The sequence below is a fragment of the Cannabis sativa genome, chromosome 4 (assembly GCF_029168945.1).
Source record: "Cannabis sativa cultivar Pink pepper isolate KNU-18-1 chromosome 4, ASM2916894v1, whole genome shotgun sequence".
Lineage (NCBI taxonomy): Eukaryota > Viridiplantae > Streptophyta > Magnoliopsida > Rosales > Cannabaceae > Cannabis > Cannabis sativa.
The window spans coordinates 80,519,650-80,537,093 of record NC_083604.1 but is presented as its reverse complement, the minus strand read 5'-3'; the positions used below and the strand labels follow the sequence as shown (position 1 = coordinate 80,537,093).

At 33.1% G+C, this 17,444-nt stretch overlaps 4 protein-coding genes across 4 annotated transcripts; 2 read left to right on the top strand and 2 right to left on the bottom strand.

Moving 5' to 3' along the window:
- The first annotated feature begins 816 nt into the window (after nt 1–816).
- Nucleotides 817–3,452, top strand: LOC115714169 (uncharacterized). Its single transcript, XM_030642737.2, has 4 exons — nt 817–1,386; nt 1,943–2,004; nt 2,121–2,225; nt 3,013–3,452. Exons 1-4 carry the CDS (start codon nt 1,143–1,145, stop codon nt 3,166–3,168), a joined length of 567 nt encoding a protein of 188 aa, XP_030498597.2. The 5' UTR covers nt 817–1,142; the 3' UTR covers nt 3,169–3,452.
- LOC115714168 (alcohol dehydrogenase) lies at nt 3,414–6,371 on the bottom strand. Its single transcript, XM_030642736.2, has 10 exons — nt 6,077–6,371; nt 5,832–5,968; nt 5,436–5,482; nt 5,036–5,361; nt 4,512–4,594; nt 4,365–4,440; nt 4,207–4,268; nt 4,022–4,117; nt 3,742–3,903; nt 3,414–3,651 (listed from the first exon to the last, which is right to left on the bottom strand). The coding sequence occupies exons 1-10, from the start codon at nt 6,114–6,116 to the stop codon at nt 3,535–3,537; spliced, it is 1,146 nt and encodes a 381-aa protein (XP_030498596.1). The 5' UTR covers nt 6,117–6,371; the 3' UTR covers nt 3,414–3,534.
- Nucleotides 6,372–7,703: 1,332 nt separating this feature from the next.
- LOC115714786 (pentatricopeptide repeat-containing protein At5g48910) lies at nt 7,704–9,978 on the top strand. Its single transcript, XM_030643539.2, has one exon. It carries the CDS (start codon nt 7,824–7,826, stop codon nt 9,750–9,752), a length of 1,929 nt encoding a protein of 642 aa, XP_030499399.2. The 5' UTR covers nt 7,704–7,823; the 3' UTR covers nt 9,753–9,978.
- A 1,858-nt stretch (nt 9,979–11,836) lies between these two features.
- LOC115714787 (probable pectate lyase 8) lies at nt 11,837–16,572 on the bottom strand. The gene is made up of 7 exons (XM_030643540.2): nt 16,304–16,572; nt 16,161–16,214; nt 15,452–15,535; nt 12,913–13,555; nt 12,723–12,826; nt 12,483–12,621; nt 11,837–12,401 (listed from the first exon to the last, which is right to left on the bottom strand). The coding sequence occupies exons 1-7, from the start codon at nt 16,417–16,419 to the stop codon at nt 12,180–12,182; spliced, it is 1,362 nt and encodes a 453-aa protein (XP_030499400.2). The 5' UTR covers nt 16,420–16,572; the 3' UTR covers nt 11,837–12,179.
- Between the last annotated feature and the right edge of the window lie 872 nt (nt 16,573–17,444).

Genomic DNA, 17,444 nt, shown 5'->3' with positions numbered 1-17,444 from the left:
AGCGAGAAAGCTAGGGAAATAGGAGCAAGAGTGGCGAGAACTAGGAGGGGTGAGAGAACAAGGGTGAGGACGAGAGAGCTAGGACTAGGATGAGGATCGAAATTGTTGAATCCAACAATCTCAAGAGTTCGGCTAAAATTTTTAGTCTGGAAAAATTCGAAAGTACGAATTGGTACATGTCAAAGTTAATGAGACAAAACTTCTAATTAGACTAGTATAAATTTTCATTTTTACACATGAGCTTTTTCTTAAAATATATTCTCTTATTTTCTTGTAATATTCAAAAAAAAAAATGAAATTCTCTTTTTCCTCCCTAAACTCTGAGTTTCATAGCATCGAATTTAAGGCCAAACTACTCGTAAATGAACCAATTATACCAAATTTGTACTTGTAACTATTTTCAGTGGCTTAGTACTACATGAAAATTGGTTGTTGAAGAAAAATATTAAAAGTCACCAGTAGTGTCATATCGCTATTAATACAATTAAGTTTCGAATCACATATAATTTAATATAATAATTTTTAAAGAATAATCAATCGTAATGCACTATCTCTAAGTGAAATTAAACATTATTGGTGTCCAATAGTAATGCTCTCCCGAAAAACGTTTTGTTCGAGATTGATGTTGCCTCTTACATCTTCATATGCAGATTAGGACTCCAAATGTTTTAGGTATACATGAATGGGATTTTGCCTGTTTTTAATGGCATTCATTCCACTTTTCAAAAAAACAAAAGAGCTGTACCAAACTTTTTTGATAAAGAAAAACTGTTCCAAACTTGAAATAGAAAGAGACCCAATTTTCTTTCTCACTTTGGCTTGCTGATGAAACAGTCTTATGTGGGCCCTTTTCTCACTCTCATTGTGAGGCCAAGAAATGTCCTTAATTTTTTTTTTAATTTTTATTTATTTTAATTTTTGAATTAAGAGAGTTTATTTACAGTTTTTTTCAAAATATAAAAAATTCAGTTTCTTTTTCAGCTTCAACAAAACACCAAACCATCCTGAAGAAAATCCTTCCAAAAATCAGCCATTTAACTTCATTTTCCCTATAAATAATTTTAGGGTTTTACTCATTACAATCATAATTTTTTCACATATTTTCTTTAATCTGCAAAATCAATTAAGGTGAAACAATTTTCATGGCTGCCTCAGCTGTATCATCATTACACAGCATATGCTTAATAACAACACCTCCTTCTTCTTCATCATGTCTTTCCAAATCTTCCAAAACCCTATCACGCTCTCCCTTCCTTTATTCAGATTCGTTTTCCAGTTTGAAAAACCCAACTCCACTTTTCAATCTCCATTTTAAGAAGAAGCTCACAACCCATAAACCTCATTCCCTTCCTCTAGTTTTTGCTGCACAAACCAATTTCTTCAAAGGTTAGATTTTTGATTTTTTTTATTCTGTAAATAGACATACTTGGTAATGTTAGTTATATTTCTGGGTTTTCTGTATTTATTTATTTTTTCACTACTTATTTTGATAAAAGGGTAATGAGCAATTGGACTTGACTTACTGTATATCAATTTATATGTGATAGGTTTTATGTATCAAAGTTAAAGTTTTGATTCATGTTAAATCTTTATTGGTCAAGTTCTTATGCAAATTATCTAGTATTTCAGCATTGCAATTAGTCTTTTTTTTCCTGCTGGTCCTGCTAATGACACTAATTAAAGTTCAGCATAAAAGGGTAGTGGGCAATTGGACTTGACTTACTGTATTTCAATTTATATTGCATTTTATGTACCAAAGTTTAGGTTTTGATTCATGTTAAATCTTTATTGGTCAAGTTCTTATGCAAATTATCTAGCTTTTCAGCATTGCAATTAGTCATTTTTTTCCTGCTGGTCCTGCTAATGACACTAATTAAAGTTCAGCATTATGGTTAGAACTTTTCTAGCTAACTACCACTACTATGTCAAATCATGTGATTAGTTATTCAAACAACATGGAAGGTTGCAAGTGATGGAGTTAAGGCTGGAACCAATATGGTACCGGTGAGTGTTAGATTTCCATTTTTGTAGCTCTGTTGATCTTCAAACTTAATTCTCTTTATCTCATTTTCAGTACATAGTTTAATAATAACATTTTCAAGTTCTGTAAATTTCATTAGGCTTCGGTACCAAGACCGGTAGCAAAGGTATCTGTGGCGATAGTTGGCTTGACCGTTTCACTCTTTGTTATCAAATCTTTCTTGTCCACAGCTTTCTTTGTGCTGGTATGTTGCTAATTCTTTTACCCCTCTAAGAGAGTTTTTGTATTGATTTTTTTTTATTATTATTATTATTATTATTATTATTATTATTATTATTATTATTTCTTGTTATGCTGCTGCTTCTGTGTAAATTTGCAAGTTTATTTGATTAGTGTGAACTGATATTTGGTGAACAAAAAATGGTAATAGGATTAGATAATGCTTTTCGGTGAAGTTATTGACCATCTAAGTTGGGAAAGATTTAGTTTTAAAAGAGGAGAATATAAGAAATAGCTCAAGTAAGTTTATTCATTCAAAGAACTTTAAGTTAAACAAAGTTTCAAGCAGCTTTCATTATGCAAGCTTATGTTTCTTTAATTTAGAATTCAGATTGTTCTGATTGCTAGAACGTTTTTCTTCATCGGTGGCTCGGTTATAAGGTCAAATTCATAGATTTATTCTGCCAATTATCATCTCAGAATCCTTCGAGACATGCTTACTTCATGTAGCATTTCTAGTAAGAGTAATCTTTCTGAGAATTCAAGTTAGAGAAGAACCTTTTAACTTTTAGACTGACAATATGTTAAGCCTCTTCGAATCTTATCCAACTTTTATTTTTCACCATATGAGTAGCTTTTTCTTGTCCTGGTTTTCAAGAAAATGTAAAACCATCATAGTAAAATGCAGCCTTTCTTATGCACTAATCTTTGTTTTGGTGAAGATCTTATGAGAAGTGTTAAAAAATAAGAATTTCAAAACTGTTTCTTTATTATTTATTTTTCTAATGGTGTTAAATATTGCATGAAAACAGGCCACTATGGGACTTGTATACTTTACATTCATAGCTTTGTATAAAGATGAAGGACCAAAAGGAAATGATGATAACATGACAACTACTAAAGACACTCCTACATCTACTGAAGACTCTCTAGAAGAAGCTAGAAGTATCATGGAAAAGTACAAGTAGCCATTTTCAAGGGACAGGGAAAATCCAGTTCTTGCTCATTCATATTCAAAGGATGACCAACTAGAAATAATTGTCATAATATATATAGGTTGCTTCTTTAATTGATCTAGTCACATCTTCAGTTTCTGTACAGCTTTATAAGTTTAAAGACAGGCTTAGCTTTTGCCAACAATCTCAATGTGCAAAAAGAGCCTTGTTAGAATATTTATTTTCTTTGTTGTTATGTTAACACAAGCCAAAAATCATGCCTTGGAATTGAGCTTTTATTTTCATTTCAAGTTAAACAAGAGGCTTCTTATTACATGTTTTTTCTAGGCAAGAAAATAATACACATAAAACTCATAATTTATTTGTTAAAATTTCGATTTACTCTTCCATGTTAATGATACACCTCAGTCCTTCTCCCTTTAACATGTACTCAAAAGCCTTATTGATCTCTGAGAAAGGTAATTGATGGGTTATGAACTTCTCCAATTGCAGTTTCTGTAAGACCAAAAAGTAAAATTTCCCTTGAGTTATTCATCCATGGCATTCCATTTTTTCATAAACAAAATCTCTTAATTTAAGCTATACCTTGCTCATGTACATATCAACAACCGAAGGAAGGTCGGTTCGAGGCTTGTAATTCCCAAAGAAAGTTCCTTTAAGTGTCCTTTCATTGAGAACATTAATCGGTTTGGTCATGAACACAGCATCCTTGTTGGGCACTCCCACAAGCACAGCCACTCCCCATCCCTAAACGAAAAATCAGTGTTAGAGCTATGCCCTCCCTCCCAAATAATCGAGAGTCTGCAAAGGCTGCTGCAATCAACCACGAAGAGCCATGTGTCTCGGGATTCAGAAAAAAACTTACATCATGAACACATTCAAAAGCAGAGATCATGGCGTTAATGTTGCCGGTACACTCTATGCTCCTATCAACACCACCATGAGTTATTTCTGCAATTACCTGTGGATTTTCCCACCAATTTGATGCTATGTAAAGGCCAAGCCATGCTTGAAAAACACATAAAAGAGTTTGCATACACTATTTTGTACCTCTTGTACTGGTCTGTCATGGTCTTTCGGGTTCACAAACTCGTTTATACCAAATTTTCTAGCTGAGATGACATAAACAAAGAAGCATGAGCCAAAATCAAGCTTCTTATTGTCTTAACAAGACAACAATTAAGATAATAAACAAAAGATTATTATACCTTCTTCAAACCTTGAAGGGTTCAAATCAATCCCTATAATCCTTGATGCCCCAGCAATTCTTGCTCCCTCAGCAGCCTATATACAAATTTTCATTAGCTTCAATAAACAAATTAAGACTAAAAAGACAACATTAAAACCAAGCATACAGCCAAGCCAACTGCTCCAAGTCCAAACACTGCAACTGTGGATCCTTTCTTCGGTTTTGCCACATTCAAAGTTGCACCCAATCCTTCAAAAAATCAAAACCATGTATCAACATTACATACACTATTATACATGGATATTTGCAGCATAATTACCCAATATTTTGAATTTATAACCGAAAGAGACTCATAGATCATTTTGAGTGTATGGTAAGGTGTATGGGTTTCCAACTCAAAATCAATCGACAATGAGAAGAGTAGTTCATGTTTCTTATGTATGGTATTTAGCTTCCACACATTGTCAATGTGGAACTCTCTAACAAAACATTTATTAATCTTGTCCTTACACTTGTCCAGACAAACTCACAAACGAAACATGTTGGGACAAAATTGGACGGTATTACACTTTTACTAATATTAGGTGGTTTTGACACCAAAAACTAACTAAAACTTTAGGTAATTACGCCACAGATATCTTTAATAACAATAGTAAAAAATATAAATCTAAAGTGAGAGAACATGCAAACCTGTGGAGATGCCACAACTGAGAATACAAACTTTGTCCAAAGGTGCCAAAGGGTTGATCTTGGCTAGACAACCAGCATGAACAACAGTGTATTCACTAAAAGTTGATGTGCCTAGAAAATGACTTATAGGAGTTCCATTAATGGAAAATCTTGATTTTCCATCACTAAGCATAACTCCTCTATCTGTATTGATTCTAAGAAGATCACACATATTGCTTTCCTCAGATTTGCAGTGCCCACATTCCCCACATTCTCCTGTGAACACTGGAAGCACATGATCTCCTTCCTTCAAGTCCCTAACCCCTTCCCCAACACTCTCCACAATTCTGTATATAACCATATATACACATATTTATATAAACAACTTCAAAACAACTTAATCATCGAATAAGTAACATACCCAGATGCTTCATGACCAAATATGCGAGGAAACAATGGTGTTTGGCCCTACAAATACCAAAATAACAAAAGAAAATCAACAATATTTGCACCATAATTGTGTATTTTTATTTTCTACTTTTACTTATTACAAATACGAAAATAAGCACAAAAATAGGCTTCAATTATCAACTGTTTATTCGAAATTCAGAAGATGTAATTAAATTGAGCCATATATAAGAATATGGGCTACTCTACCCATTCTCAATTGATTTTGAGATATAACCATGATTCTCAACATGGTATCAGAGCCATATCCCTTACAGGCATCTTATACAGATAGTAACCATCAACATGGGATACTCCACTCATTGCCTATAATTTTCAACAATTACTAATTTACTACTAAAGTACTAACCTTGGCTTCCCAAAAGTAAAGATCAGTATGACAAAGTGAAGTGTATTTAACTTTGATCCTAACTTCCATGGCTTGTGGTGGAGCAACCTCAACAATCTCAATCACTAAAGGCTTCCCTGCCTCCCATGCCACCGCCGCTAATTCAATAATAATAATAATCAAAAATAAAATCTAATTAAGAAACTGATCATGATATCATCATCATAGTTAATTATTGATTAATTAGTAGTGTGTTAATTATATACCTTTACAGGGAATTACAAGACCAGCAGTACTACTCGACATGGTTTCTTTCTTTTCTTTTGATCAAATTAAACTCAGTACTCCTAAAGAAGTAAAGATTTTATAAACTTGTTATACATTATTATGTAACAAACAAGTGAATGTGGATAGATAGAGAAGATTCACTAGAAACAAATAGGAACAGTTTTTGTATTTTGGCTTGATTGAAATTGTCAAAAAAGAAGAAGTATTAGAGGGATTGATTGATTGCAACGTGTTGAGAGAGATATCATGACAATGTATGGGTATGGTGTAACGTGGGCATTGTAATTTCTTACATTATTCTTACCTGTAAATATAAGGAATAAGGTGTTTTCTTCTTCTGTTTTAATTTCCCAAAATTATTATTCCACCTCTAAAAGAAAACCCATTTCTAACTTTTATGGACATAGGATGCTAAAACCTAAATAATAGTGTTAAATTAACACCAAAAAGTATAATTTTAGCACTATTTTTTTTTTAGTTCATTTTGACCATAATACTTAAATTTACACTAAAAAAATATTCTTTATTGTTTTATTATATTATTAAACTATTTCACATTATAATATATATAAAAATATAAGTTGGACCATAAATACATTACTTTAATATTAAAAACTAAAGAAATAAAATTAGTGTAGTCTCTCATTAATATTATATATAGACTTCCACATATATAATAATATAATCTATAGTAATTAGAGTTTTTTTGGAATAATTTTGTATCTAAACTCCCTTATTTTTTAGATTTTACGTTCTATTAGAAAAGCCCTTAGGGCAAAATTTAAAAAATGAGTCTTTTACTTGTTAAATAAAATGAAATTCAAATAAATTTTTATAACAAATATATATATATTAGATGTTATAAAACTTAAAATTTTACCATCTAATGTATTTAGGCTTATCCAGATCCGATTTAATTATATATTGGATGTTATATTTTACCATCTGATCCAATTAATTGTAGTCATATAATCGATCCAACATCCATTAGATATTGGATTAGATCGATATTATCCATTGGATGTATTTCATATATATTCATTGGTTTAATTCGATACATCTAATATTTTAGGTCCAATATGTATTAGATTGAATTGGATCTATCCAATCTAAAAAAAAAAGTAAAATTTTAATGTTAATTTTTATATATACATATATATTTTACGTATAATATTATAAAATCTAATGACTCATCCAAAATAAATAAAAATACTAATTAGTTTGATTGGATGTTAAATATATTAGATTTTTGAACACCTCATCCAACATTCGATTCGATCCAATTGGATATTCATAAATAACATCTAATCCGATCTAATTACAATTGAATATCTAACGTACGGTCGATTGTAATCGAATCAGTTGATTATTATTAGATTGGATAATTTATGCAGATTCAATAACATTTTTTTTGTTTGGTCTAAATGACCAAATAAATAAAGGTCGACCAGTATACCGAGTATCCAAAAGTATTTTGCTTTGATAAGAGATAATTATTGCTTTATTACTCTATATTCATTTAGTATGAGTTGACGACGTGTCGTTTTATAAAAACTTGATAAAGAACGACAAGTCTAGTTTATGAAAACGCAATCTGATATGGCAGTCTTTAGATTCTTCTATTCCATTTTTTTTTATTCTGAAATAATATTCTATTTATACGATTTTTTTTTTTTTTTTGAATAAACACAAAAAGACAAAAACGACAGCCATTGTTACAACTCCATGAACTCCACAATCTCCAAGCCCACAATTCCATCTCCATCGCATTCTTCTCACCCTTCTTCACTCTTCCCTCTAATCTCATCATGCAAAACCATCAGAGACTTGACCCAAGTCCATGCCCAATTCATCAAAACCAGCAAAATCCACGACCCACTTGCCGCCGCCGAAATCCTCAGATTCTGCGCGAACCATCGTGATTTGGAGTACGCGCGCCAAGTATTTGATCAAATGCGAAAACCCAATTGCTTTTCTTGGAATACTATTATTAGAGCTTTTGCAGATTGCTCTGCCGACGAGGAACAACCAAAGGAGGCTCTTTTGTTGTTTCGTCAAATGGTTTTTGCTGGTTTTGTGGAGCCCAATCAGTTTACTTTCCCTTCTGTGTTGAAGGCTTGTGCTAGAACAGGGGATTTTGAAATGGGTAAGCAAATTCATGGTTTGGTTATCAAGTATGGATTGGATAATGATGTGTTTGTTCTTAGTAATCTTGTTAGGATGTATGTGATGTGTGGAGTTATGGTTGATGCTAATTATTTGTTTCAGAAGAGTTTGATTGATTTTGGGAATGTGTATAAAGTGGGTAGAGATGAGAGAAGGCAAGAGGGTAATGTAGTTTTGTGGAATGTAATGGTTGATGGGTATGTAAGAATTGGTGATTTTAGAGCTGCACGAGAGTTGTTTGATGAAATGCCTCAGAAAAGTGTGGTTTCTTGGAATGGTTTGATATCTGGGTATGCACAAAATGGACTCTTTAAGGAAGCTATAGAATTGTTTAGAGAAATGCAATTGGGAGATGTTTCACCAAATTATGTAACTTTAGTTAGTGTTTTGCCTGCAATTTCTCGCCTTGGGGCACTTGAATTGGGAAAATGGGTACACTTGTATGCTGAAAAGAACAAGATTGAGATCAATGATGTGCTTGGTTCTGCTTTGGTTGATATGTATTCCAAGTGTGGGAGTATTGAGAAGGCCCTTCAAGTTTTTGAGAAGTTGCCTAAAGAGAATGCAATCACTTGGAATGCCATTATCGGCGGACTTGCTATGCATGGTAGAGCGAAGGATGCTCTTTACTTCTTTTCTCGGATGCAAAAAGCCGGTGTTATGCCCACCGATGTAACATATATTGGTCTTCTGAATGCTTGTAGTCATGGGGGCTTGGTGGAGGAAGGCAGGTCATTTTTTAATCATATGGTTAGTGTTGTTGGCTTAGAACCAAGAATAGAGCATTATGGCTGTATGATTGATCTTTTAGGCCGTGCTGGGCAGTTAGAAGAAGCTGAGGAGTTCATACTAAATATGCCAATTCAAAAGGACGATGTCATATGGAAGGCATTACTCGGTGCTTGCAAGATGCATAAGAACATAGAGATTGGGAAACGAGTAGCAAAGATTTTAATGGACATGGCTCCTCGTGATAGTGGATCCTATGTTGCACTGTCAAATTTATATGCCTCTTCAGGAAACTGGGAAGCTGTTTCGGAAGTGAGATTAATGATGAAGGACATGGATATAAGGAAAGATCCTGGATGTAGTTGGATTGAACTAGATGGAGTGATTCAAGAGTTTCTTGTTGAAGATGACTCCCACCATAGAGCTAAAGAAATCCATTCAATGTTGAATGAGATTTCAAACCAGCTGAGATTGGTGGGCTATTCGCCAAAGACCGAACAAGTGTTGCTCAACATGGATGAAGAAGAAAAACAGATGAATTTGCAACATCACAGCGAGAAGATTGCCATTGCTTTTGGCTTGATCAGTACTGGTCCTAAGACACCACTTCGGATTGTGAAGAACTTACGCATATGTGAAGATTGTCACGCTTCTATAAAGCTAATCTCAAAAATTTATAAGCGTAAGATTATTGTGCGAGATAGAAAAAGGTTCCACCATTTTGAGCATGGAACATGCTCTTGTATGGATTACTGGTAATTTATCAAAACTAGAGATGAATATAGGTATGCAGTTAGCTCAGCTGTAATTTAACTCTATAAAGAAAATGACCAAGCATTAAATATGGTCAAACTTATCACATAAGTGCATTTGGAGCTCCTTGTATAACCTCCTCCTTGCCAAATTGTAAGAGTTCGAGGTGTGACTTATCCTGTTTTGAGTTAGCCAAGAACAAAATAATATAATCCAAGTTTGAAATGGGAAATATCAGCCCTCTTGGTGGGTTATTTGACCTCAGCTTCTCCTGGTCGGTCATTTGTGAGTTGATGATTCTCTTTTATTTAGATATTGTAATAAAATAAGAATACTATATTGGGTTGAAAATGAAAACCCTTTTGAGAATCTCAATTAGTTTGTGAATTGGACTAATAAAAGAAGCCCAAAATCCAAGTACATTGCTGTGCTGTGCTTATGTAGATTTGTCAATTTCCATAGTCCAAACTTAAACAGGATCAATACTACTAAATCCCACTTAAGGATAAAATATGTTTTGACTTTGAATGAACATACTTTCTCCAAGTTAAATTTAAATACCAAGTGGGGATTTGTAGCCAGAGCTTATGTATTCAAGTGATAAAGCAACTTGGGAGGAATCGCCATGAGATTTTGATTCCAGTCAGGGCTTTCTATCAAGGAAAGAGAGGGGAGAAGCTTCTGAATTCTGATATGTATGATCATCTCCCTCACAGAAGCCTTTATGATCTTTTACGTGGTATGCATATTGATTCAGCTTTCTGAAATTCACTGATTATATATGCATTAGTGGCTACAAAAATCATGGATATTATTTAGTTTTAGATGTATACATATGTGTGAGATTATTTGATTACTAATTCTGTATCTGTAGAGTAATTCATGATTCAGCTTTCTAATTTTTGGATTACTAATTCTGTCGTTGCTTCTGTAATCTCACTTAATGGTTTGGTTGTAATCTGTAGAGCAATTATTGTTAAGCCCCATAGATTGCTTAGTTACTAAGCTATAAATGTGTGTAAGATTACTTGTTTCAATATTACTTAGAACATGAAAATAGAAGAAACAAAAATTGCAAAAGTGTGTATTTTTTTGGACACACAGCGTTTGTTAAAACATATAGAATCAAACAAAGCATCACTTGGCTCTTTCATGGATTCTACACATTCAGGTTCATCAAAGCTTTTCAATCTAGGCAATCTGCTTCGATCGGCCGGTTGTAAACGAAGACAGTAACACCACACCACCACCGCGGTGATCATCATCAACATGTGGAAGTGGAACTCCTTCAACTATCAGGTATTAAAATGAATCCATACCAGAAATTCCAAAGCAGCAACATGTGGAACTTGAAGTTCTTGGACTATAAAGTTGATAATAATTTGATATTGTTGGAACTTGGAAGAATAGTGTCACATCCAAAGCTTTTCAACTCTTGCTTTTTCACCCTTTATTATCTACATACTATTTTAACATTGAGATCTTCTGCCATAGGACAGCCAATCTCCAAGACCAAAGAGTCCAACCATCATAATCATTAGTGAATAAATTGTGGTAAAAAAGAAGAAAAAAAAAATTGGGGAAATTATATCTTGGACAATGGTAAAAACAAACTCAAAAAGATCACAATGACAAAGAAAAAGAGATCTATCACTTATTAATATTATTGAAAGAGATTTATAAGGCTCTTTTGGCTCCCACCACGTGGCTTAAAGATGACAACTTACATAGAGTTAAAAACAACACTGATTGGTGAAAACATGGGTTTGCTGTTAAGTTATGTAATGCTGATAAATGCATGGAATTATCAATGGGTCCATATACTCACATGCAAACACTCTGTGTTTGTGGTTGTCTTCATATATACTCAAGTCTTCATATCAATGAAGGCCAATAATTAAATATCCCAAACACCTTATATTATTGTTATTATTATTATTTGACATAATGCAATTTCTGTCAGACAAAACTTAAACAAGTACAGAGCTCAAAAGGCAAATTTATCTCTCTCTCTCTTTGGAAATAAATAATTATCTCTAGTACTCCAAATTCATAGAAATGATAACAAAAATAAAAAGAAGAGGATTATATTTGGCACTTTAAACAGAGCCTAATAGCGGCACTTTCTAGTTTCCCTCTATTAAAGTGGATTAATAGATAACAATGTAACAACATTTGAGGTAAAAAAAAAAGGTAAAAAAGTAAATAAAAAATTTACACTTTGTCAAATATTCAAATTTGACAGTTGGGGGAGGGGGCAAATACAAAATAGGCTTTTGTTGTAAACAGATTTAATGACTGCAAACTCACTCACTCATCATAATGCTATAACAATAGGAGGAAGAAAAAAATGAAATATTATTTTTCTTCCATCCTTTCTCTTTTTTTTTTTTTTGATTTTTTTTACTGTTTTTTTTTTTTACGAAATTAAAATTAACATTGTACTCCAGTACGGCAGTTAAGAACACCAGCACCAGAAGTAAGTGAGGGAATCAAGGAAGAGGACTTAGCCCCTAAACTTGAGGCTCTGGCATAGCTGGAAGCAGCTCCAGCTCCTGATGGAGTGAAATAAGCTCCATTCAGTAATAGATCTCCTTCTGATCTCCAATTCCAATGCTTCCATGAACCAGTGTCTGTATCAACTCTCTTTGTAACCTGTTCAAAATCAAATCAAATCCATTAAAACTGCTTACATTAATTCAACACTTGTAAAGTAATAATTATAACTATGTATACCTCCTTGGCAAAAGGGTTAACAGGGGCAAGATATCTGTTGCCTTGGCTGTTAATGGTGGGGTTAGCACTACCACCAATAGCATACATCTCCCAATGTGTGTAGTCATTGTTTACCACGTGGAAATACCCGTGTCTACATCTGCAAACAACAATAAATTTGGTCCCCATTAATAATTTCATCAAAATAAGTCACATAAAATAGAACTTTGGTTAAATTAGATTTAGATTAAGTTTATTTACCTTGGCATTCTCTGGATAAGTCCCTCACCAAAATGATTGTAAGCAATGGTCACTTGCATTTGTTTGTCTCTTGTGTAAGAATCACTGTGTCCTAATAGTATGACCTGTTTTTTTATCAAATAATTTAGTATTTTATCTTGTATGATTACTTGAAATAATAATTAAGGAAGAAAGGAAAAATTAGACTGACCTCATTGTGATGAGTGAAGTAGTTGTTAGAAATGGTAAGTGCAGTGGAGCCCATTATAGCATCCACAAGACCATCAGCACAGTTAGACAGAGAATTATGATCAATCCAAATATGACTTGATCCAAAAATGGATATGGCATCTCCATCAGCCATTGTCCTCCAACCATAATGACTTGGTGAGCTTCTAACCATGGCATTACCAGTGGGTTTACAATCATGAATATGTAGACCATGAATAATTACATTGGTCACAAATTGGATAGTAATACAAGCACCATAAGCAATATGAACATTCACACCTCTTGCATCAATGGTCTTAAAGCTATTCATTAAAAGCTCTTGTTTGAGTGTGATGACCATGTCTCTTTTGAACACAATCCACAATGGTCTATCTTGGATGACAGCGTGACGGAGTGTTCCGGGTCTTGGGTTAACAGGGTCATCGTCGCGAGGGTTGTTGACGACGTAGTACTTACCGTCACGGCCACCAACGGCGTTACGACCGAAACCAATGGCGCAATTGGCTAGGTGTTTACGCCGTAAGTGCCAACGGCGGTCGCAACGCCAGCAGTCGTCGATTGGATTCCCTGTTCCACATGAGAAATATCCCAATTTCCTTCTTTCCGTGTGATTGCGGATATTCCTGAAATAGATTCAAACAGTTGTTTATCACTAAGCTCGATTAAAAAGTTTTTTTTTCAACATCGAAACAGATAAGGGTGTACTATAATAATTGAAGCATGTAGTAGAACATGGGGTACGGACAGTGTTTACGGTCTATACGGAGAGACTTTGACTCCTTTAACCTTTTTTTGTCGAAGATTTTCATTTTAGAGTAATAATAATTTAATGCTAAATTTTGAAGAAGAGAATTATTTCAGTCTTGTACAGAACAATGGCTGTGTCGGTGGAGACTTTTTAAAGGGTCATTTAATGAGGCCATGCTGGTCTCGTTGAAGAACATAGTTCTGTCAGTAAAGCCATATTCTCAGAAGATAAAAATGCAATTTTGTGATATAAGAAACCAGATCTGTGATTTTGTAACTTTTTAAGCTATTATATGAAATGATGGACAGGCTGGTAATTGAGGGGCCAATATAAAGTAGTATGCCCCACTTTTCTCGAGAATAATACACAAAAATGGAAATGGGTGAAATTTTTTGGCCCTTGTTTAGAAACTACGAGAGTTAGTAACAAAAATGTGCTCTGTTTAAAAAGTGAAGGTGAGTAATTTTGAAGGTAATAATTGAGATTAGAACAAGTTCATTTGCTTTAATTAGACAAAAAAAAAACATTGGATTCCAAGGTATAATCAATTTATTTCCTGAATTTTGATTCAGAATATGATGGTGTAGCAATGTTGGTAACACCAACCAAAAATGTTGTTTTGTTTATCCATGAGAGAAAACTACATGTACCTTATTTTTCACTAAATAAATATGACATGTGGTATAATAACTACACAAAGAACATTTCCTAATATTTCTTATAATCGTGGAAAGAAGGGAATTTGAAGGCCAGAGCAACCAAGTATTTAATTCTTAGAAAAATAAGGATGAAGAGATTAAAAGGACATGTGTGGTAGAAGATGCTACTGTAAATCTCCTATTATAATCTCTTAGTTAGTTTTTGTTCCCATAAATGCATACTAAAATATTTTTTCCATTTCAATAGTTTACAGTGCAAAATATAAGTTTAAAGTTTTTTGAACATTTGGTAATCTCAGGCGTAGAAATAAACTAAGAAATTGTAAGAAATTGTAATAGAGATTGTAATTACTAATTCTAATAATAAAAAGTTGTGTTATTTTAAGAAAGGAATGAGATTTGAATGAAGGGGTGTACGAAAATGACAAGAAGAAATTAATTGTAAAGCGTGACGAGCGGATCTGGAGACATGGGCATGTGGGTAAAGAGAGCTGGCAACTAAGAATCGAAGAGAGAATGTGATTGGTTCAGACCAAGAACATGGGTGATTGATTCTTCACACTGTGTCCCAAAAGGAAGTTAATCTGGTTATTTATTATATTTTTATGATTATATCTTAAAAAAAAATAGATTTCCAATTAATAAAGAAGCAGAACAGAGCCATGTGCTTATGATGCTCTATCTAACTAGACTTTTTTAATTAGACTAATTACTTTCTGTTGAAGCAACATAAGGTAATTTTTTTGTGGTTAAAGAGGGGATTTTGACTCTACTTACTAACCCTTTTTATTGGGGAAATAAATAAATTAATTAATATTGTAAATTCTATTCTACCCAATGATTTTTAATAGAAAAACTCTCTCTTTATGTTTTTGTAAGTGGTAAGTGGCAAGTGCCCTGAGTCAGAAGGAAATCTAATAAGAGTTGAGTTAATTACGAGCAATGCTGAGGTCCCCACTCTCCATCATATTAAATAATGCCCAATAATAATAATTATGAGGGAATTAATTAAAAAGGTTTATTAAATAAATATAAATTATCTCAAATTAATTCTCTCACTACTGAAATTTAAACTACACCTAAAAAATATATATATTGAGTGAGAGACTTACATATCAACCATAGAAGCAATTTCTTCTGGATTTTCAACTGCGTGTTCATTATTCCAAGTATCTTCATCATTATTATCATCCAAACTGAAAATATAAAGAGAAAAATAATTAAAAACCAATCAATTAAATCAAATTAATCCAAGTAAAAATCCAATTCCCACATATCTTATCTTACTAAAAAAAATAAATAAATTGAAAATAATCACGTTAGAACGTGAACATTTAAAGCTTGTTTTAATTTAATAATATGCTTTTTATTAAGTGAAATTAATAGTAAAAAAAACACTTTATAGTCCAGACAGTCACCGTCCTGTCAGTGTAGAGAAAGTGCTTTTAAATTAACAGCATCGAAAAGACCAAAATAACCTCGTAATATTAACTTGATTTTCTTTTCTCTTTTAAATTTGTTGGAAAATAGCAGTAATTTGATTAATTACAAAAAAAAAAAAAGTCAAAAGAAATTAATATCTTCACTTATATTTTTTTTCACTCAAAACAGAGCAATGAGTCAGACCGGAAAGAATAACGAAATTAACGATTAGGATTGTTCAGATCCGATCTGACGGCCTGGATTGTACGTGCAAAATTACAGACCAAACTAATAAGTTTATTAATCTGACGGTTAGAATTGCATTTGGCCACGTGGACGGTATAGATCAGAAGTAAAAACAGCATGATCTTAGTTAAAAAAATGGAGAATAAAACCAACCTTTCCACCATTGATGAATTCTTCAAACTCTGCAACTCTTGGGTTACTAATTTCCTGCATTAATTAAAATGAATGAAAATTCAAAATTCACACTTAATGTATCTGACTGACTCATCCAAATTCACATGATATCATTTACGTACCTTGACTGTACAACTTCATCATTTTTCTGTGTTGTTGAAGCTTTCACACTAACAATTAGAATAAGAAGAAAGATCGTGAATGAACAAAGAGAGAAACATCTCAAAGAAATCGCCATTGTTGTCACTCAATTATGAGTTTAACGTTAATTTGATTCACTATCTTCAATTATAAATGGACTCTGTTTTTTTCGTCCTCTGAAAATTGATTGAATGAAGAAAGAAAGAAAGAAAATAAAAAACGGAAGAAGCTGAAAATGGGAGTCAAGAAAAAACTCTAATGGCGCTTTGTTTTTATAGCTAAAAATGGAACGTTTTCAGTGGGGTCACCTAAATAAAGTTGCCTAACTTTGATTAAAACTATACCCTTTTTATTTTTAACTTAACCAGAGTTAAGTTAAAAAACTCTTTAACCCCAGTGCTAATAACGTTTAACAACCTTTTATCACCTTCCTAACCGCCGCTAACTGACTCTCACTCTCTCTCACCGCTTTTTTTTTTAATAATTAAAAATTAAAAATAAAATTCTGAATTTCTGAGTGAGTTTACCAATCCGACGTGTCAAAATATGTGTCGGTTCGTCACGTGCCAGATCCTCTTCTTCTGACAACTCTTCGAACCTCAAAATCATAACTGCACCTCTCTTCATTGGTTATCTGATTCTCTACGTGGAGTGGGGACCACAATGTCCACGTCAGCTCTAACTCGCTTTGTGTGTGAGCCACGTAGCCACGTGGACGACGTTGAAGAGTAACTAAAAACAATTCTCTTTTTTTTTTTTTAATTTTCCGGTAAATGTACGTATTTGTCCGGTTTACAGATCTGTCGGCAATTGACACGTGTCGTTTCGATGAGTACGGTTTAGCTCAGTTCTCTACAATGCTACCGGTTATTCCGGTGTGTGTCCGTACTGGAATCTAAATATTAATTTTAATTTTATTTTTAGACTTTTCCCGCTATTTATTTACCGGGTAATTTTTTATTAAATAACATTAAAACTATTCCATTTCACATTTCAATGCATCTCCCTTATTATTATTTTGTTTTTTTAACTTTTGCAAATGATTTTCTTTATTATTTTTAAAAAATTATTACTTATTTATTGTGTCATTATTTGGCTAACCGTAACATATGAATAATGAGA

What these genes read in the sequence shown, in the direction of transcription:
- LOC115714169 (XM_030642737.2), top strand. Translation starts at nt 1,143, where the DNA reads ATGGCTGCCTCAGCTGTATCATCATTACACAGCATATGCTTAATAACA. An exon ending in ACAAACCAATTTCTTCAAAG is followed by an intron (nt 1,387 to 1,942) that starts GTTAGATTTTTG and finishes TCATGTGATTAG; the next exon opens with TTATTCAAACAACATGGAAG. An exon ending in CTGGAACCAATATGGTACCG is followed by an intron (nt 2,005 to 2,120) that starts GTGAGTGTTAGA and finishes AAATTTCATTAG; the next exon opens with GCTTCGGTACCAAGACCGGT.
- LOC115714168 (XM_030642736.2), bottom strand. Translation starts at nt 6,116, where the DNA reads ATGTCGAGTAGTACTGCTGGTCTTGTAATTCCCTGTAAAG. An exon ending in TCTTGTAATTCCCTGTAAAG is followed by an intron (nt 5,969 to 6,076) that starts GTATATAATTAA and finishes TTATTGAATTAG; the next exon opens with CGGCGGTGGCATGGGAGGCA. An exon ending in TTGATATGTACATGAGCAAG is followed by an intron (nt 3,652 to 3,741) that starts GTATAGCTTAAA and finishes TTGGTCTTACAG; the next exon opens with AAACTGCAATTGGAGAAGTT.
- LOC115714786 (XM_030643539.2), top strand. Translation starts at nt 7,824, where the DNA reads ATGAACTCCACAATCTCCAAGCCCACAATTCCATCTCCATCGCATTCT.
- LOC115714787 (XM_030643540.2), bottom strand. Translation starts at nt 16,419, where the DNA reads ATGGCGATTTCTTTGAGATGTTTCTCTCTTTGTTCATTCACGATCTTT. An exon ending in AATTCATCAATGGTGGAAAG is followed by an intron (nt 15,536 to 16,160) that starts GTTGGTTTTATT and finishes TTATATTTTCAG; the next exon opens with TTTGGATGATAATAATGATG. An exon ending in ATTGCTTCTATGGTTGATAT is followed by an intron (nt 13,556 to 15,451) that starts GTAAGTCTCTCA and finishes AATCTATTTCAG; the next exon opens with GAATATCCGCAATCACACGG.